The 20,895-nt window shown below is 47.9% G+C and overlaps 1 protein-coding gene across 1 annotated transcript; it reads right to left on the minus strand.

Moving 5' to 3' along the window:
* Positions 1 to 243: 243 nt before the first annotated feature.
* Positions 244 to 7,875, minus strand: LOC144274912 (protein CD300H-like). The gene is made up of 5 exons (XM_077834009.1): positions 7,725 to 7,875; positions 2,609 to 2,965; positions 1,165 to 1,297; positions 578 to 718; positions 244 to 378 (listed from the first exon to the last, which is right to left on the minus strand). Exons 1-5 carry the CDS (start codon positions 7,873 to 7,875, stop codon positions 342 to 344), a joined length of 819 nt encoding a protein of 272 aa, XP_077690135.1. The 3' UTR covers positions 244 to 341.
* Between the last annotated feature and the right edge of the window lie 13,020 nt (positions 7,876 to 20,895).

Below are 20,895 nucleotides of genomic sequence, written 5' to 3' on the forward strand. Positions count from 1 at the left end.
ACTTCATGCTGGGAGCTTTTTGTTCATAGCCATCATGGGGTGAGTCTGGTTCTATGAATTCCTGATCAGGGCTATAGAGCAGCGAGGATGTCTCCCTATTCACACACAGACTCATCACACTCCTATGTAAAGGTTGAGGTCAAATCATGGCCCTGCTAGTTCACCAGGGGGCCATAAGGGGGTGCAACATAGGGATCCATGAGGGATTGGAAGCAGACTCAGCAGAGCACCGGACAGGTCGAAGCTAAAGGTTGGGGAATGGGTGGATCATTGGCTCCACCTCCACAATGGACCTGGCAGTGTAGCTGAGCCGATTCACCACTGGAAGTACTCCGCATCAGTTATAGATCTGGAGGTTTGCGCCATCTCTGAAGCAAGCTGGGGGGAGAACGGAAGGGACATTGTAACTTGGGCAGTCATGATCTGCCTCCCAGGCTGCTCCAAGGGCAATGCAACAACTCACTGCCCCTTACTCTGCTCACAGAAAAGCTATAATTGAGCCCTTGGTGTTCAAGAGAAGACTGAGAACATTCCCATGGTCGTGTCACCCCGTAGTGGGAGTGTTAGATGCTCTCACCTTGTCTGTCTGTCTGGCACCATCTCCCTGGGACTCCTCCTGTAGCGTACGCTCATCCAGATCAGCACACAGACGATGCACAGGAGGAGGAGACCCTTCAATAAGACCAGGAGCAGGAAACAGATGATGATGGGTTGGAATCTATGCAGTTGAAATTCAATAGAAACTTTAAAGCTCTGTCAATTTGACCAGACTCCTCCCAATAAAACATTCCGGGCCTGCTCTCAGGCTGCAGATGTGCACGAGTTTCACGGTGGAAGATGCAACACACAGAGCCTCAGCACCCTGCCCTTATAGAGAACCTCAGCACCTACTTGGGGATTCATTCATCCTGTTATACAGTCTGATGTGACTGGACCCGGACAGTCCCTGTCCAGTGCTACTCTGCATCTAGAATTGCCATTTTCCTACATATGAATCCAGCCTCACTGGACCTGCAGGTTCTTACTGATAAAAGCAACATTTGTTTTTTCTGTGGGACTTTATCACCAATGATGTCACTATTCTTTGTGCCTCTAGAGATGGATCTTGCTAGGGCATTGGGAGAAGTGACCAGAGCGACAAGGAACAGGAGTAATGGCACCCACCGTGTAGGAGTGGTGTGTGTAGGAATGGTGTGTGTGGTAGGGGAGAAACTGGATTCAGCCTTTGTTGAAGAAGACACATCTGGTTGCTTTGTTCCTTGTGGTGTCGTTTCAGTCTGATTTGCATAAGAAACAGCTGTAGAGAAAAACAGAGATCTAGTCTGCTTCAGAAACAACCCAACCTGAAATGTTTTGCATAAGTCTGATCATTAATGAATCTCCTGCTGTCTCAGACCCTTCACGCTTAATCCTGGCCCACATCACAGTCCTTGCTCTTGTTTGCTGTCAGCTGTAACATTTCCTAGGATGGATTGCTCCTGAGGACTAAGCACATTATCTCCCTCGACTTCTGGCTAACTTGTGTGGCTAACTTTGCCAGATCATGAATGTACATACTCGTTTGGTGTGCTTTAAATGAGGTCGGTCCATCTGCAGACTCTATTGTTCGCTGGGCCAGCATCACTCTCTCCATTAATTTAATAGGCTAGTGATAAATCCCAGCTCAGTTATTTAAACAAAAGACCACATGACTCTGGCTTCATCTAATCACATGAGAAAAAATATTGTCAAAAAAATTGAAAATGTTCAGAATATAAACCTTCCTTCCAGAAACCAAGGGACAGAGAATTAGTTGCCTGTCACTGCCCTTGGAAACCGCAAGCAGCTGAAAATCAAGGGAAGGGATATTTCAGGACAACATCGACCTTACACTGCCCACATAGGAAAGGAACGAATCTTCTCAAGTATATTTCATCCCCACTCAACAGCCCCAACTCTGAGCCCAAATGAAAACTACTGGCGCACCAAAATCTCCCCCTTGGCCCCCAGCACTGTCCCTTGAATGTGAGTTTAAACAATGAGCCAGCGGCACTTGAAGGCCTCAGGGTCTTGATCTACATTCCAGTTACTCGGGGCAGGTTTCGGTTCGATCTGTCAAGAAGTGGCAAAAACAAATTTCCAGCTTGAAACGGAACGGAGGTCCCCGCTGCTGTTGACTGCGCCCATCCCCTCCAAATATTTGGGGACCGATATCTATAGTGCAGGGGGACGGGTATGGAGTCTGGCAGCTCCCGCTCCTCTGGTGGTTCTGCCAAGGGCCTTCCACACCCCTGGGCCCCACTTCTCTCCCCCTCTTCCAGCCCTTCTCCTCCTCTCCCCCTCGCCCCCACCTGTCGGGGAGGTGCCCCGCCGCTGCCTGGGGATGCCCTCCGCCCTCGCTCTGGCTCACGCAGCCACTGGGGAGCGAGGGGCCGGGCCTGGGGGTCTCAGAGGCGGGGTGATTAGCCGCTGTCCGGCGCGGGCGCTGCGGGGCTGGGCAGGGGCCGGTCGGCGCGGAGCAAAGGGCGCTGCGGGGAGCCCGGGTTACAGCAGATCTGCCGGTGCAGACACCCGCCCCCCTTCCACCGCCCCCCGGCCGTGCCCCGAGCCCGGCAGCGCCGGGATTTACCTGTGGAGACGGTGAGTTCCACAGCGGCCCTGGGGTCAGAACGCCAAACCTTCCCCACCCCGCAGTGGTACGTGCCGGCGTCTGCCCGGGTCAGGTTCTCCACGGTCACGGTGAAGGCGAGCTCGGTGTGACTGTCCCGGATGGAGACTCTGCCCCGCCTCACCTCGGCCTCCGACCCGTTGGTCTCCACGATGCGACGCCCGTCGGAACAGCGCCAACTTCCTCCTACCCAAACTCCTGCTTCCCGGCACCAGAACTTCGGATCATCCTCAGAGCCGCCCCGGTACCGGCACCGCACAGCCACCGACCCGCCCGGGGGCCCGCGCACTGCCCCGGGGCCCGTCACCGCCCAGCAGCCTGCGAGAGACAGAGACGAGACCCGGGCATCCTTCTGGCTGCCTACAGCCATGACATGACCCACGTGCCCGGGGCGGAGAGGGGGGTTGTGGGTGATGCTTCAGCCCTTTGGCGGGAGGACAGCGAGTCAGAGCCAGGTTCACCTGTCCAAACAGCTGACTTTTTAAAACTGTGCAAAGGGACCAAGAGCAGTTGCCCCTCTCCCCTGGGGCTGCGTGGGAGCAGGTGAATGGGGCAGGGCGGCAGGCATGGGCAGGGTATGGGCTGGTCTGCTCTCAGCAGGTTAATTAACTATGAAAGGGGCTCAAAATTAGGCTTGATTCTTATTTACCGGCAGCCCCCTTTGCACCACTCTGGCAGTGCACAGAGGCTTAGAATGAATGCAGGTGTCAATTATATTTTCCACTTATATATTTTGCAGTAGGAACATTTAACAATATTGGGGTTTTCCATGTGGGAAAATTGAACATTGAAATGACGAGTTCAATTTCAAACTGACTTTTCAAAATGAAACTCTCTTTTTTCATTTTCACCTAAAATGTCATTTTGTTTTGGTTTTCCATAGAATCATAGAATATCAGGGTTGGAATGGACCCCTGAAGGTCATCTAGTCCAACCCCCTGCTCGAAGCAGGACCAATTCCCAGTTAAATCATCCCAGCCAGGGCTTTGTCAAGCCTGACCTTAAAAACTTCCAAGGAAGGAGATTCCACCACCTCCCTAGGCAACGCATTCCAGTGTTTCACCACCCTCTTAGTGAAAAAGTTTTTCCTAATATCCAATCTAAACCTCCCCCACTGCAACTTGAGGCCATTACTCCTCGTTCTGTCATCTGCTACCATTGAGAACAGTCTAGAGCCATCCTCTTTGGAACCCCCTTTCAGGTAGTTGAAAGCAGCTATCAAATCCCCCCTCATTCTTCTCTTCTGCAGGCTAAACAATCCCAGCTCCCTCAGCCTCTCCTCATAAGTCATGTGTTCTAGACCCCTAATCATTTTTGTTGCCCTTCGCTGGACTCTCTCCAATTTATCCACATCCTTCTTGTAGTGTGGGGCCCAAAACTGGACACAGTACTCCAGATGAGGCCTCACCAATGTCGAATAGAGGGGGACGATCACGTCCCTCGATCTGCTCGCTATGCCCCTACGTATACATCCCAAAATGCCATTGGCCTTCTTGGCAACAAGGGCACACTGCTGACTCATATCCAGCTTCTCGTCCACTGTCACCCCTAGGTCCTTTTCCGCAGAACTGCTGCCTAGCCATTCGGTCCCTAGTCTGTAGCGGTGCATTGGATTCTTCCGTCCTCAGTGCAGGACCCTGCACTTATCCTTATTGAACCTCATCAGATTGGGTTCCATTTTGGGTTCATATTTTAGAGGTTCTTCCCACCCCCTTTCTGCTCCAGTGTGATGCTCCAACGTGCACCATGCTGGGATATCTCAGCAATGTAAACCTGACTAGTTTCGCACTTTCTAAAATACAGTTTGGAAGATGTGACTTGCATAGAGCTAGCTGCTTGAACTAACATAATATCGATGAATGCTAGTCTAGATAAGGGGTCAGAAAAGTGCCCCCCCTCTGTCCTGCAAATATTTACCCATGTGCTTCATTTTAAGTACAGGAGAACTCCTTTGGGGTTCATTGGAACTCCTGCTTAGAGTCAATCAGTGGGATTAATCAGTGATGAAATCCATTTTCTATAGCTAGAAATAATCACACCCTCTAGAATTAGTTATAACTAACACATGGCTCGTGCCCCATATCGTCAAGGTTACAACATGACTTTTATTATAACTTATTGTTTTCATATGCTCATGGCTAGAGTTCATCTTATAGGAACAGTGGAATAACCAGACTAGATGAGACTCAGCGTCCAATATTCTGTCTCCAACAGTGGTCAGAGCCATATGCTTTAGAGAAAAGTGTAAGAACCCTGCAGTATGCAGATGTGGGACAATGTCCCCCGCCCACCGCAATAGGTCTCTTCCTGATCTCCAATAGCTAGACATCGCCTTAAGCCCAGAAGTATGTGCTTTCAATTCTCATCCAAAAGTTTGGTTGATGCTAATTATGATAACTCTGGATATTCTCAATATGCATGTAAATATCCAATCCCTTTTAGAATCTGGCTACATTCTTAGCCTCAGTGTTTGTTGCAACTAATATTGGTTGCAAATGCTGGTAAAGTTTTCATCAAATAATTCCAATGAATATTGTTTTCTGTTCTTTGACCAACTGTGCTGAGAACGTTCTGAAAAATTCTCCTTTCAGCTGAAATTTTCCTTGCTTTGTCTTCCTAGAAAACTTTCTCTGCAGACACAGACACAGAGTCTGTGCTGAAATCTTTACTGTCCTGCCCACTTTGTAAGTTCCATCTCCTGTGTGAGTTAGCTTCGCAGCAAGAGCACAGCTGAGACTTTCAAGCTCTGTTGGTGAAGCTGGCAAAGCTTGTAACCTGTGCAAACCCAATACTTGCATTGTATTTCTAGTGATCCACAAAAAGACCATGTCATACTCACCTGGGAAAAGAATCCAAAGCAAAATAGAGAAAATCCTCATGTTCCTGGTTCCCATGGTGGGGGAATCTCTCCATTGGAAAATCTGGGTTCTCCAGGAGATCCCAGGGATCCTCTTCCTTTTGTGAGAGTTGAAAATAAAACCCCAAGACTCACTGACCAGTTCTATTGTGTCAAGCTCCTCGATCTGTCAGCCACCCCACTTCCCTTTGAAAAGGCTGCTGGTTGACCTCAGAAAGAAGTTGCTCAACCTGCATGCTCCGGCGATTGGTGTTTGCTTCTTTTTTTAAAAAGGAGATGCATGATTAAAGGAAATGTCACGCTCACTGAGAGAAAAGCTGGGCCACAGTTCCCATCATTTGAAGGTTTCTGAAAAGTGTTACTGAGTGCCATGCTAAGATTTTGTCTCCACTGCGGTTTAGCGGCTGCCATAGCTACAGCGATTAGAGCTGAACTGGTGCAAACCCAGTAATGCCGGCTTCAAGCATTCAAAAATCACATGATCAAAGAATTCACGCTTGTGGCTCTCTTATCCAGGCACCGACATGACCACAACCAAACAGCAAAAACTACTAAGTGTCAATATCACATGTCAAGATATACACAATAAATATCCTAAATCCAGAAAGATCTGTTGTTCTGTGTGGCATATTGAAGTTGAATTTTTTTTGCCCAAATCGTGTGATGTGACATAGTGTGACAAACATGGGTGTGTGGCGGGGGGGGGGTTGTATTTCAGGAAACTTGTAAGGAAACAAAATGTCACCAGTACCAAAAAAGAGACGTCAGATGCACAGAACAGGAAATGGAAAGCTGCGAGAATGACTGCAATGAAGAAAGATGCAGACGCAATGAAAAAATACCTGAAATCTGTTAACAGCAACCCATGCAGTAGTAGCGAGACAATCAGAGCGGAGACATCAGAGGAGAAGTGCATAGGTCATTCACAATTCAACGTTCAAGAATCATTGCAAGAGAAGCAAAGAGACCCAAACAAAACTGAAATTCTTTATCTAGACCAGAATAATACTGATGCAACTAGTGATAGAGGTGAAACAATTCCCACTGTAGGCGCTGGTGATGCCATTTCTGATCCTGCTTTATGGCCCAATCTAACACCCAGAATCGAGATCTGTTAGCGACCAATGGTCCACCAAAAGTAAAGGACGTGGATTTTCCTCTGGATAAGCAGAATTGCCATTTGTCTATGAAGTTTTTGTGCAGAAAGCTTGAAAATGGTGAAGTTCTGAAGCAGTGCTGGCTGCTTTACTCAGAATCCACTAACCTGGCTTTCTGTTTCTGCTGCAAGCTCTTTGACTTGAATCCAAAATCATCCCTAGCATTTGAGGGGGCCAAATGATTGGAAGCACACACCTCAGATTCTCATGTGTCATGAAAAGTCCATAGTCATTTCAATTCCTTCCAAACATGAGTCAAAGCAGAGCAAAGGTTAAAACTGGATAATTGCATTGACATGGAGCTTCAACATGTGATTCAACAAGAGACAAAACAGTGGGAGAAGGTTATAAAGAGACTCATGTCAATAATACTTTATCTTTCTAAAAATAACATGGCTTTCCGAGGCTCATCTGACAGGCTCTTCACAGGAACAACAGGAACTTCCTGGGTTTGGTGGCGTTACTAGGAAAATACACTGAAGTAATGAAGGGGCATTTGCAATGCATACTTTCCAGGGAGGTGACGGATCACTACTGTGGAAAAGAATCCAGAATGAGATAATTGAATTGTTGTTGAAGAAAGTGCTGCAAGACATTATTAAAAGGTTAAGGATTGGCAAGTACGAGTCCATGGTATTGGACTGCACTTCAGATGTGAGCCATTCTGAAAAGATGTCTTTCACTGTTCGGTTTCTTGACACTTCCCATGGGAAAGTGACAATTCAGGAGCACTTTATTGGTTTTAAAAGAGTGGACGAGTCCACGGGGAAGGACTAACTGATACTATATTGGCTACTCTGCAGGAGTGTGACATAAATATCCAAGACTGCTGGGGCCAGGGTTATGACAATGGTGCAAACATGACGGGGAAAACCAAGGGTGTACAGGCAAGAATCCTTAATCAAAACCCAAGAGCATTTTTCGTTCCATGTGGATGCCACTCGCCTAGTCTTGTGGTGGGGGACGCTGCAACATCTTCAGTGGAGTCCATGTCCCTCTTCGGCATTCTGCAAAGGATCTACGTTCCGTTCTCTGCCTCTGTTCGTCGTTGGAAGATTCTCACAGATCATGTCAATGTCACTGTGAAGCCAGTATGTGAAACACGCTGGGAGTGCAGAATTGACGGTGTTAAAGCTGTTCGATACCAAACAGGTGAAGTCTACGATGCCCTCATCGCCTTGGCTGAATCGGAGCAAGCAGATGCTGGAGTCCATCATGAGGCATTTAGCCTGGCATGTCATCTAACTGAATTCAAGTTTCTTGTCTCTATTGCGATGTGGTATCCTATCCCTTTTCAAGTCAATGTGGTGAGCAAAAGCACTCAAAGCAAGAAAAACATGGACATTGTTGCAGCCACAAACTTGATAAATGCCTGTCGTAACTATATACAGGGAAGTCGGGTATGAAGGAGCTCTGACAGCAGCTAAGGAAATAGCTGAAGATCTTGATGTTGATATAGGGTTTAAACCAGCCCCACGAATCTGTCATAAAAAGTGTCAGTTCAGCTCTGAATGTGAAGATGAAACAGTTCACAATCCAGAAGTCAAGTTCAAAATTGAATTTTTCAGCCAGCTTTTAGACACTGTGCAAGTGTCTCTGGAAGAACGGTTTGAGTAAATGAATCAACGTGTGAACCTTTGGGGCTTTCCATATAACATGACCAGACTCCTTGACAAAGAAACTTTGATGAAGCACTGTAAAGACCTTCATTGTGTGTTGACATGTGGAAAGAGTTCTGAGTTCTGACATTAATGGCGTCGACCTCTCAAAGATCTCGGCTATCTCAAAAGTCTGCTGCCAATGGACTGTAGGGCTCCTCAAGAAGTTCTACAATTTATTAACAACAATCAACTTCATGGCATCTTCCCAAACAGTTGGCTAGCACTCAGGATCCTGTTAACCATGCCCGTATCAGTGGCAAGCAGTGAACGGACCTTCTTGAAGTTGAAGCTCCTAAAAACATACCTGCGATCGACCATGGGAGACGACAGGCTATCTTCACTGGCCATCCTGTCTATCGAGAATGCTGTGGCTCAAAATATAGACCTGTCCCAAACAATGTCAGAGTTTGCAGCAGCAAAGGCACGCAGGGTTTTGCCTTCTGATTCTTACACTCTTGGTGAGCAAAATATTGTATTTGTTATTCATTAGTTTAGTGTTTCGTTTAATAGTTAGTTCATTTGTCACTTAGCTATAGTGTTATTGTTATGCCTTACATCGTTTATTGTTTGAATAAAATTGAAAGCAATAGAATCACATTTTGTGTCATTTCCTCCTTTGTATTTTTTTTAGTAAATTATAAAAACTTTTGAGATTGCAGCTTTAGCTCTGACATTGTCACTAGCACTGCTACATACGTCAACTCAAAGGGCGCCAAAATACAAGTTCGCCCAGGGCGCCATTTTCCTGAAGGCTGGCCCTGCTGCGGCTGGCCTGCGCGAGCTGAGGAGGGCTACGGAACTCCGGCTCCAGGGCTGTTTAATTGTGGTCCAGACATGCGGGCTCAAGCTGCAGCCTGAGCTGTGGGACCCTCCCACCTTGCAGGGTCCTAGAGCCCTGGCTCCGGCTCCAGCCCAAGCCTGAAGGCCGACAGTGCCGTTAAACAGAGCCCTAGCCTGAGCCCTGTGAGCCCAAGTCAGCTGGCACAGACCAGCCACCGGTTTTTAATGCTGTGGAGACCAGTGGTTCTCAACCTGTGGCCCGCAGGCCGCTTGTGGGCCAATCAGCACACAGCTGTGGCCCATGTGACATCCTCAGGGCCATACAGGTAGGATATATATTGTGTGGATGCGGCCCACATAGCACACAGAGAGCTGCATATGCGGCCCACAATGGTAAATAGGGTGAGAACCACTGGTGTAGACATACCCACTGAGGCATCCGCTCTCTGTGTGTCTACATCACTTATTATTTCTATGTGGCAGCACTGATATTGTCCCCCCTCCCCAGCATTCAAAAATCATGTGTAGGTCTCAGCAACCATGAGATTGTCTTTAAAATCTCAAGAGCTTTGGTTTATTTAAAGATGTCTTTTGGGGTGCTTTGTTTATCTTCCATTTTTTGAAACCTGAGGGTGCACTCGGGTCACCTTTTCAAATTTTTCTTGACTGCGGGGTGGGCTGGAAACGTATTGTTTCCTTTTCTAAGGAAAGCTGAGATTCTCCCATAATCCCAAGAATCCAGGAGCTGGAACTTTAAAAAAAGCAGCGAATGTTGTGAGACTTGCATTAAAACAGTGAGAGTTGGTAACATTGGGGCAGCCGAGTGGATCTGGTGGCAGCTGTGCAGGCAGTGGGGATCAGCATGGAGGTGGTGGAGGGGACAGAGTTTAAAGAAGAGTGGAGCTCCTGTGGGCAAAATAGGGAGAAGGAGCAGATTCCCCGCCCCCCAGCTTCATTACTCACCCTGGGGTTACTAGAGGCGCTAGAGGGTGGGTGGTATGAGGGCCCCCAGTGGTGCACATGGTGGAGATGAGGCTAGGAAGGAAAGGCTGGAGAGCACAAGGGGAAAATATGGAAACTGCAAGGGAGAAGGAGAAGAGGGAAAGTCTCCAAGTATGAAGACTGGAATATACCATGCTCCTCCCTCAACCCCTCAGTTACTGTCTCTCTTTTCTAGAAGGGTGTGTGTGAGAGAGAAAGGATGAAAGTAACTCTGAGTCCAATTGATAAGTGAAATGGCTCAGATAAAGTCACAGGTTTGAAGGCAAAACCATGAACTTCTCAGCTGGAAGGAGCAGAAATCACGCCAGCAAAGGTCAGCTGCATCATCTCCACAAATGCCCCTTTCTCACTAAGCTGTTTTCTATCTTTTCTTTAAAATGCCTCAAAAGAAAATTGCCTCCCTTTGGGACAATCACATTTCCTGTGGGACTTTGCAGAGCCTTCAGCTTCTCTGAAACCTGAAAAAAATATTTTTCTCATTGGGTGTCTCATTTTCTGTTCTCTGTTCTCTCCCACTGCCCCTTTTACACAGTCTATAAACCAGAAGGTGGAAATGAACAAGAAAGAGAGTATGTGTAACCAACAAGCTGCTGGGGTAGCCTTTGAGATCTTATCCACTTGATTCCCAAGAACTCAGCTCGACTCCGAATGCATCACTGAGGTTTCTTTATTGGCATACAATCAAACTATACTTGAGTTGATCAGGCTCAAGTGTAGAGGGTGGGAACAGGGTATACCACACATCCAATGTACATAATCTTGACTCAGCTTCTAGACACACTTACACTTAATACTACTGGTTAATAGATCAGATCACACACTCTGTGATTGGTCCACTTATTTTTGTACCCAATCCCTGTCTAGATCATGAGCTGTACACGTGCTGCAAGCAATCACATGTTGCCTACTATCCTACTATCTCTTTTCTACTAGCTATGTCTTTTACATATTTACAAGGCTACTGTCCCTTCACGCTTTGTTCATTGTTTCATGCTCTTGCTCAGAACAGACGGACATGGACTACAATTCAATGTGTGACAATTTTGGTCACTGTAATGTTATATTTCAGAGTAACAGCCGTGTTAGTCTGTATTCGCAAAAAGAAAAGGAGTACTTGTGGCACCTTAGATACTAGCCATTTGTTATAGTAATTTAATGTAAAATACTGTACCTATTCATTTACTTAACTAAAACATTATAAATTCTATCCAGGGCTCCAGGTGCACTTGCCATAAGCTAAAAATACAAACAGTACAAACAAAAATAAACACAGCAGCTTCCCCAAATCTAGGAAGGGGTTAACAAGAATATTCGACAATTATATGTGTGCTTGCAGTGCCATCATTCAACCAGTAGGGGTCTGTGTGAACTGTACGTTGTCCCAGAGAGGGTGTGGGGCTGGGTAAGCAAGCAGGCAAGCTGGGACTCAAGCTGTGTGGACGTCTGTCTCCCTGTGCAGTTGCGTCTGTTTTCTTTCATAAATGGCTTCGCTTTAGGAAAAAATGTTATTCCATTAGCGTGACCCCGTGCCTCGATGCACAAATCCCAGTTCTTAGTACAGCCCAGCTCCCCAGAAGCCTGGAAAATGAGATGGCCTTTGCAGTGTCAACAGATCTGGGAGGATCCGGATCAAGGAAATTCCAGGTATAGGTTCCCTTCTGGAGAACACCTGGTGGCAGCTCCCGCTTTTCACCTCAGGTCACTGTGACTATGTAGAGCCCAGCTGACTCAGGGGCAGCCTCTGTCACTGCTGGCTCTGACCTTGTGTTTGGTTCTGGGACTTCAGCAGAGTTACACTTGCTTAAACCAGGCATGAATTTGGCCCTGGGCTCTCCAACCCCCTGATAAGAACCTAGGTACCTGGGCCTGGAAACCATCGAGACAGACACCTCCAGCAGACTTCATCCTCGGAGAACGTGAGGGCAATAGCTTCACTTGACAGGAGAAGAAATCAGGCCCATGGTGTGGGATATTCTGCGCAAAGCTGGAAAATGAATCCTCCGTCTGCCGGTTCCGATCCATTTCTAAGAGCTAGCAAAGAGGCAGTTCATGAGCTGCAACGAAAACAAGGACACCCCCAGTGACTGGAGGAGAAACACTTCATGCTGGGAGCTTTTTGTTCATAGCCATCATGGGGTGAGTCTAGTTCTATGAAATCCTGGTCAGGGCTATGGAGCAGCGAGGATGTCTCCCTATTCACACACAGACTCATCACACTCCTATGTAAAGGTTGAGGTCAAATCATGGCCCTGCTAGTACACCAGGGGGCCATAAGGGGGTACAACTTAGGGATCCATGTGGGATTGGAAGCAGACGCAGCAGAGCACCGAACAGGTCGAAGCTAAAGGTTGGGGAATGGGTGGATCATTGGCTCCACCTCCACAATGGTCCTGGCAGTGTAGCTGAGCCAATTCACCACTGGAAGTACTCCACATCAGTTATAGCTCTGGAGGTTTGCGCCATCTCTGAAGCAAGCGGGGGGAGAACGGAAGGGACATTGTAACTTGGGCAGTCATGATCTGCCTCCCAGGCTGCTCCAAGGGCAATGCAACAACTCACTGCCCCTTACTCTGCTCACAGGAAAGCTATAATTGAGCCCTTGGTGTTCAAGAGAAGACTGAGAACATTCCCATGGTCGTGTCACCCCGTAGATGCTCTCACCTTGTCTGTCTTTCTGGCACCATCTCCCTGGGACTCCTCCTGTAGCATACGCTCATCCAGATCAGCACACAGACGATGCACAGGAGGAGGAGACCCTTCAATAAGACCAGGAGCAGGAAACAGATGATGATGGGTTGGAATCTATGCAGTTGAAATACAATAGAAACTTTAAAGCTCTGTCAATTTGACCAGACTCCTCCCAATAAAACATTCCGGGCCTGCTCTCAGGCTGCAGAGGTGCACGAGTTTCACGGTGGAAGATGCAACACACAGAGCCTCGGCACCCTGCCCTTGTAGAGAACCACAGCACCTACTTGGGGATTCATTCATCCTGTTATACAGTCTGATGTGACTGGACCCGGACAGTCCCTGTCCAGTGCTACTCTGCATCTAGAATTGCCATTTTCCTACATATGAATCCAGCCTCTCTGGACCTGCAGGTTCTTGCTTATAAAAGCAACATTTGTTTTTTCTGTGGGACGTTATCACCAACGATGTCACTATTCTTTGTGCCTCTAGAGATGGATCTTGCTAGGGCATTGGGAGAAGTGACCAGAGCGACAAGGAACAGGAGTAATGGCACCCACCGTGTAGGAGTGGTGTGTGTGGTAGGGGAGAAACTGGATTCAGCCTTTGTTGGAGAAGACACATCTGGCTGCTTTGTTCCTTGTGGTGTCATTTCAGTCTGAATTGCATAAGAAACAGCTGTAGAGAAAAACAGAGATCTAGTCTGCTCCACAAATCAACCTAACCTGAAATGTTTGGCATAAGTCTGATCATTAATGAATCTCCTGCTGTCTCAGATCCTTCACGCTTAATCCTGGCCCACATCACAGTCCTTGCTCTTGTTTGCTGCCAGCTGTAACATTTCATAGGATGGATTGCTCCTGAGGACTAAGCACATTATCTCCCTCGACTTCTGGCTAACTTGTGTGTCTAACTTTGCCAGACCATGAATGTACATACTCATTTGATGTGCTTTAAATGAGGTCGGACCATCTGCAGACTCCATTGTTCGCTGGGCCAACATCACTCTCTCCATTAATTTAATAGGCTAGTGCTACATCCCAGCTCAGTTACTTAAACAAAAGACCACATGACTCTAATCACATGAGAAAAAATATTGTCAACAAAATTGAAAATGTTCAGAATAAAAACCTTCCTTCCAGAAACCAAGGGATAGAGAATTAGTTGCCTGTCACTGCCCTTGGAAACCGCAAGCAGCTGAAAATCAAGGGAAGGGATATTTCAGGACAACATTGACCTTACACTGCCCACATAGGAAAGGAACGAATCTTCTCAAGTATATTTCATCCCGACTCAACAGCCCCAACTCTGAGCCCAAATGAAAACTACTGGCGCACCAAAATCTCGCCCTTGGCCCCCAGCACTGTCCCTTGAATGTGAGTTTAAACAATGAGCCAGCAGCACTTGAAGGCCTCAGGGTCTTGATCTACATTCCAGTTACTCGGGGCAGGTTTCGGTTCGATCTGTCAAGAAGTGGCAAAAACAAATTTCCAGCATGAAACTGAACGGAGATCCCCGCTGCTGTTGACTGCGCCCATCCCCCCCAAATATTTGGGCTGCCGATATCTATAGTGCAGGGGGACGGGTATGGAGTCTGGCAGCTCCTGCTCCTCTGGTGGTTCTGCCAAGGGCCTTCCACACCCCTGGGCCCCACTTCTCTCCCCCTCTTCCAGCCCTTCTCCTCCTCTCCCCCTCGCCCCCACCTGTCAGGGAGGTGCCCCGCCACTGCCTGGGGATGCCCTCCGCCCTCGCTCCGGCTCACGCAGCCACTGGGGAGCGAGGGGCCGGGCCTGGGGGTCTCAGAGGCGGGGTGATTAGCCGCTGTCTGGCGCGGGCGCTGCGGGGCTGGGCAGGGGCCGGTCGGTGCAGAGCAAAGGACCCTGCAGGGAGCCGCGGAGGGGCTGGAGGGCCAGTGCGTAGCTGGGGGCAGCGCCCGCCCTCCAGCCCCTCACAGCTCCGGGCCGGGCACTGCACCGAGCCCGGGTTACAGCAGATCTGCCGGTCCAGACACCCGCCCCCCCTCCACCACCCCAGCACCCCCCTTCCACCGACCCCCGGCCGAGCCCGAGCCCGGCAGCCCTGACACTACAGCTCACTTTGAAAGCTTCTTCTCAAATAAATTTGTTAGTCTCTAAGGTGCCACAAGGACTCCTTTTCTTTTTGCAGATACAGACTAACATGGCTGCTACTCTGATTCCTTTTTAGTGATTCTCCCCCTCCTCCAGACACAGCTTTGTTTGTCCTTTTCCACAAAAGAAATGAACCCCTTTGTATCCAGCAGGTAACAAGAAAAGGTAAGAGGGGAAACTGAGCCACACATATTCTTTCCCCACAATAAATCAGATGTTTCCCGGTTCTCCACATTTACTCCTTTTAAAAGTGGAGTCCAGATTTACACCTATGTAAGTAAGATGAGAATCTTACCAATACATACATTTTGAATTCAGAAAGGACCATGGGGATCATCTGCTCTGAGCTTTTGCACAGCACAGGCAAGAGGATTTCACCCAGGATTCCTGCATCCAGCCAAGTAACTTCTGGTTGAATGAGAACATGCTTTTTTGAGCAGTGGTTCTCAACCAGGGGTCCATGTACCTATGGAGTTATGCAAAGGCTGTCCAGGGGGGTACATCAACTCATCTAGATATTTGCCTAATTTTACAACAGGCTACATGTAAAGCACTGGCGAAGTCCATAAAAACTAAAATTTCATGCAGACAATGACTTGTTTATACTGCTCTATTTACTATACGCTGAAATGTAAGTACAATATTTATATTCATATTGACTTATTTTATAACTATATGGTAAAAATGAGAAAGTCAGCAATTTTTCAGGAGTAGTGGGGCTGTGATACTTTTGTATTTTTATGTCTGATTTTGTAAGAGAGCAGTTTTTAAATGAGGTGTAACTTGGGGTATGCAAGACAAATCAGACTCTGACAGAGGTACAGTAGTCTGGAAAGGTTGAGAGCCACCGTTTTAGAGGGAGATCCGTTCTGGTTTAAAGCCCTTACTCCAATGAGTAGGTTGTTCCAATAGTTGATTATCATCACTGTTGCAAATCTGTATCTTATTTCCAAGTTCAATTTGTCTAGGTTCAACTTCCAGCCATTGGATCTCATCAAGCCTTTGACCGCTAGATTAAAGACCTCCACATGTGACCAAGTCACCTGATACTGGGCTCCGTCATAGAATATTAATGTTTTTCCACTGAAAGGTGTGGGAACTAAAAGTTGGAAACAAAGGATTCCTGCCATATGCAAAAGTTATTTAAGGCAGGGGAGTGACATCATCGTGGTTCATCTTCACTGACTCCCCGTCCAAGAAGATTGCTGGAAACACCTGAGAAACAAGGGCTGAACTGCGGGAGAAGGGCTGAACCCAGGCTAGACAGATTTCTAGCCTGTGAAAGGTATAACTGGGGTTTTAAGCTACAAGCAAGTGCAGCTTGCCCTCAAGAATCTCTGCAAGCTGCCTAAACCAACAAATAGGGTGAGAATTTGCTACTCCTATCTGATTTCTTTAGCATAGTAATCTTAGACTGCATTTCTGTTTTATTTGCTAGGTAATCTGCTTTGATCTGTTTGCTATCCCTTATAATCACTTAAAATCTATCTTTTGCCATTAAAAAGTCTGCTTTTGCTTTACCAAAAACCAGTGTGTGTGTGGAAATCATAATTTAAGGCAGAAAGCTGTGTATATTCCTCTCCACATTGAGGAAGGGGGTGAATTTCATGATCTTATGCTGTACAGTTCCCTGTGCAGTGCAAGACAGTATAATTTTGGGTTTACCTTTCAAAGGGGGTGTGCACTTGAGTAACTGGGCAGTTCCTTAGCTGAGCCTTCCCATGTACAGCTGATCTCAGCATCTGTGTGAAGCTGCAGCTGGGTGTGTCCCTACCTGTATGCTGGTGAAAGTATGAGACCGGGAGCGTGTCTGCAGCTTGTCACAGCATTACAGGGTGGGTGGGTGGGAGCCCAGGCTGGTGGGTTGGGGGGCTCAGTGGTACCCCAGATCCAGGTGGCACCCCGAGGGAGGGGAACCCATCACAGTGAGCCTTTGCCAATAATTATGCTTCAATATCTATCATTTAGCCAGTTTTTAAATCTTTTAATGGGACTTCCATGCCCTATTTCCTGAAGTCCTCGAAATCTCCTTCCTAATACTACCCACCAATCCCAGAAGCAAGAAGAACCTGAAGGGGGAACTTAATTCCTTGCATTTCCACTCACACACAGTGTCCATTTCAGGCTCACCTGGAAACAGCAGCTAACTCCTTATCAGGATCCTCCTGATTGCTCTGGTTCTCAGTAGGACACTCACTGCAAGTGACTCTCTCTCCCCAAACTATCCTGCTTCTGGGCATTAGAAGGTGCAGACACATCCTTGCAGTCACACTTGCATTCTACACTGATAGCCCAAGTCATGTTGTCCAGTACTGAAATGAGGAAATAGCTGGGAGATCAGGACTCTGTTTCCTTCCAGGAAGGTGTGTACAGTATGCGCAGAAGGGTGTGAGGTGGCTGCTATTTTAGTCCTTGTGGTTGTGTTGTCAGTTTGAGCGAAATTCAGCTGCTTTTTTATGAAGTAATAAATGGTATGACAGCACCAGGGCTATGGGAAGTCATAGGACTGGAAACAAAATAACCCCATGATGCACTTAGTGAACTTTTGAATGTTGCTATTTTTGCTGGTTTCTCTTCAACTCAATCTTGCACATCAGGAAATGGTGATGGGTGGCTGCTATTTGAACACTGTATCCCAGGGTTGCGTGTGCTGGGGACAGGCTGTGGGGTAGAGTAGCAGTCTTGGCTATTTCCTGACATGTGCTTCTCCATACTGCCCTCGCCCAGCCTGGCCTGTTCTCACGGGGTGTTTGCTGTATGATGCCAGAATTGGGGGATGGTTGGTAGTAACATTTAAGAAATGGAGGCCCTGATCCTGCAGAGACTTATGCACATGCTTAACTTTACTCATGTTACATGTCAATGTCATGTTTTGTCATGAACTGCCGCCCAAGTTTTCTGGTTTGCAACGTGCTTTGAATCTGTTTCCTTTCAATAAACTCAGTGCCTTTTCTCCTGGGAAAGCAAAGGAATAGATTCCCCAGTTCCTCACCTCCTCCTGTCTCTAGCACCCACATCCCAGGGATATACAGGGTTTTGCGGGCTAAAGGGGGAAATGTGTTAAAGTAGCAGCATATCACCTCTTCAGGCTGCAAAATGCTTCCAGCAGGAGAATCTCACTAGTTCTGTGTTATGGTGTGGGTCCCTCATTCTGCTCTAAGGGTCCAAAGTGAAATCCGGAGAACTCGGTGCCTCATTCCTTATCTCTCAGCTGCTGCCCTTTCCTGCTTTTAATCTGTTCTTTTTGTGGCCAGATGGGTGGTTTTGGTTCATTGCACCTGCTTTTGCACTAGGCAGGGGGCTGACTTTACTTAGCTTTTGTCTACAAGTTGTGTTGCTCTAGGGACCCAGCAGCAGTGCAAGCTCTGCATCTGCCTGGGGCCTGCTCCCGTCATAAGCATCGACAAAACTCCTGTTTGACAGCAGCGGGTGCAGGATGGGGGCCTGACTTCTCACTGAATGGAGCCTAAAGGTGAGAGGAGGCTATGGACCTCCACACCCAACCCAGAAGAAGTGTGAGGTTCATTCCTTTGAGCAAATAGAAGCAGGTGGGAGCTTCTGCCCAAGCGTGGGAGCCTGGAGTTGTCACCATTTCATCTTTCAAAACCTTGACCCTGCAGCTTAGCAAGAGCAGTACTGTGCTATCTTCTCCTCTAAGCAGCTTCTGAGGATCTCACTGCTCTTCACAAACCGGAGGGAATTTAGCCTACCTCCACACCTGTGAGGTAGGGAAGTGTTCTATCTATTTTTCATGATGGAAACTGAAGCCCAGAAAGGTCACCTTTGGCTGTCTTGGTCACCTTGGGCATAGCACCCAGATCTCTTGACTCCCAGTGCTGGGCTTTAACCCATGAACATCCTTCACTGCACTCCCTTGTCCTGAAACCATGTCTAGATCTCCAGGACCCCAATTTAATCAACCCAGAGATCCAAGTGACAATTCAACCCTTCAAGTCCAACTCTTGCAAATTGCCTACAGCCATGTTGCCTGTCCAGTACAAGGGCTGGTCAGGAACGTGGACTTTTGCAGTCTATGATGATTATCCCATCCCCATGCTGTTGGGAGAAGACTTGGCCAATCATGTGAAGCTAGCCAAGAGGGTGGGAATGGTCAACCGCAGCCAGGCTAAGCAAGCCGTCACACCTAGCTCTGTTCCGGAAACTTCTACCAGGACCCGGTCAGAGGTGATGGACCCGGACCCCAGGCCAACATCTGCAATAGCAGTAGTGGATCCAGTCCCAGAGACCCAGACAGAGCCAGTCCCAGAACCGGAACCGGCGGAACAACCAGCACCAGACCCAATGCCAGCACTGAATCCAGTACTTGCAACCCCAACACCAGAAGGCCCCACCGAACCTGCACGAGCAGCAGCTGATAACCCTACACCAGAGGCTCAGCTGGAGCCTGAACCCCAACATAGTGCACCAGCGGAGAGCGGTTCACAGTCAGTGGAAACAGCCCCATCCCCTACATCGCTTCCAGAGGGACCAAGCCTAGGTCCACAATCCAATGAGGAACTGATGTCTCCAGCATCAAGGGAACAGTTCCAGACCGAATAGGAAGCAGATGAAAGCCTCCAGAGAGCTTGGATGGTGACACGGAGCAACCCACCGCCTCTCAGCTCTTCTAATCGATCCAGGTTTGTTGTAGAAAGAGGACTTTTATACAAGGAAACTCTTTCTGGTGGACACCAGGAAGACTGGCATCCTCAGAGACAGTTGGTAGTTCCAACTAAGTGCCGGGCCAAGCTCTTGAGCTTAGCCCATGATCATCCTAGTGGCCATGCTGGGGTGAACAGGACCAAAGACCGTTTGGGGAGGTCATTCCACTGGGAGGGAATGAGCAAGGATGTTTCTACCTATGTCCGGTCTTGTGAGATATGCCAAAGAGTGGGAAAACCCCAAGACCAGGTCAAAGCCCCTCTCCAGCCACTCCCCATCATTGAAGTTCCATTTCAGCGAGTAGCTGTGGATATTCTGGGTCCTTTTCCGAAAAAGACACCCAGAGGAAAGCAGTACATACTGACTTTCATGGATTTTGCCACCCGATGGCCGGAAGCAGTAGCTCCAAGCAACACCAGGGCTAAAAGTGTGTGCCAGGCAGACATTTTTGCCAGGGGAGGTTGGCCCTCCGACATCCTCACAGATGCAGGAACTAATTTCCTGGCAGGAACTATGGAAAACCTTTGGGAAGCTCAAGGGGTGAATCACTTGGTTGCCGCCCCTTACCATCATCAAACAAATGGTCTGGTGGAAAAATGTAATGGGACTTCGGGGGCCATGATACGTAAATTCGTAAATGAGCACTCCAATGATTGGGACCTAGTGTTGCAGCAGTTGTACTTTGCCTACAGAGCTGTACCACATCCCAGTTTAGGGTTTTCACCATTTGAACTGGTATATGGCCGCGAGGTTAAGGGGCCATTACAGTTGGTGAAGCAGCAAAGGGAGGGGTTTACACCTTCTCCAGGAACTAACATTCTGGACTTTGTAACCAACCTACAAAACCCTCTTTAGCCCTTGCTAAAGAAAACCTAAAGGATGCTCAAAAAGAGCAAAAAGCCTGGTATGATAAACATGCCAGAGAGCATTCCTTCAAAGTAGGGGACCAGGTCATGGTCTTAAAGACACTCCAGGCCCATAAAATGGAAGTGTCATGGGAGGGGCCATTCACGGTCCAGGAGCACCTGGGAGCTGTTAATTATCTCATAGCATTCCCCACCTCCAACCGAAAGCCTAAGGTGTACCATATTAATTCTCTAAAGCCCTTTTATTCCAGAGAATTAAAGGTTTGTCAGTTTACAGCCCAGGGAGGAGATGACGCTGAGTGGCCTGAAAGTGTCTACTACGAAGGGAAATGTGCTGGTGGTGTGGAAGAGGTGAACCTCTCCATGACCCTTGGGCGTATGCAGCGACAGCAGATCCAGGAGCTGTGCACTAGCTACGCGCCAACGTTCTCAGCCGCCCCAGGACT

This window comes from Eretmochelys imbricata, chromosome 14 (genome assembly GCF_965152235.1).
Source record: "Eretmochelys imbricata isolate rEreImb1 chromosome 14, rEreImb1.hap1, whole genome shotgun sequence".
Taxonomy (NCBI): domain Eukaryota; kingdom Metazoa; phylum Chordata; order Testudines; family Cheloniidae; genus Eretmochelys; species Eretmochelys imbricata.

Excerpts from the sequence above, each read along its gene's own strand:
- LOC144274912 (XM_077834009.1), bottom strand. The coding sequence starts at position 7,875 with ATGGACTCCAGCATCTGCTTGCTCCGATTCAGCCAAGGCGATGAGGGC. Across the intron at positions 2,966-7,724 it reads CAGTGACATTGACATGATCT|GCTGCTGGGCGGTGACGGGC; the intron begins GTGAGAATCTTC and ends TGTCTCTCGCAG. Across the intron at positions 1,298-2,608 it reads GGAACTCACCGTCTCCACAG|CTGTTTCTTATGCAAATCAG; the intron begins GTAAATCCCGGC and ends TTTTCTCTACAG.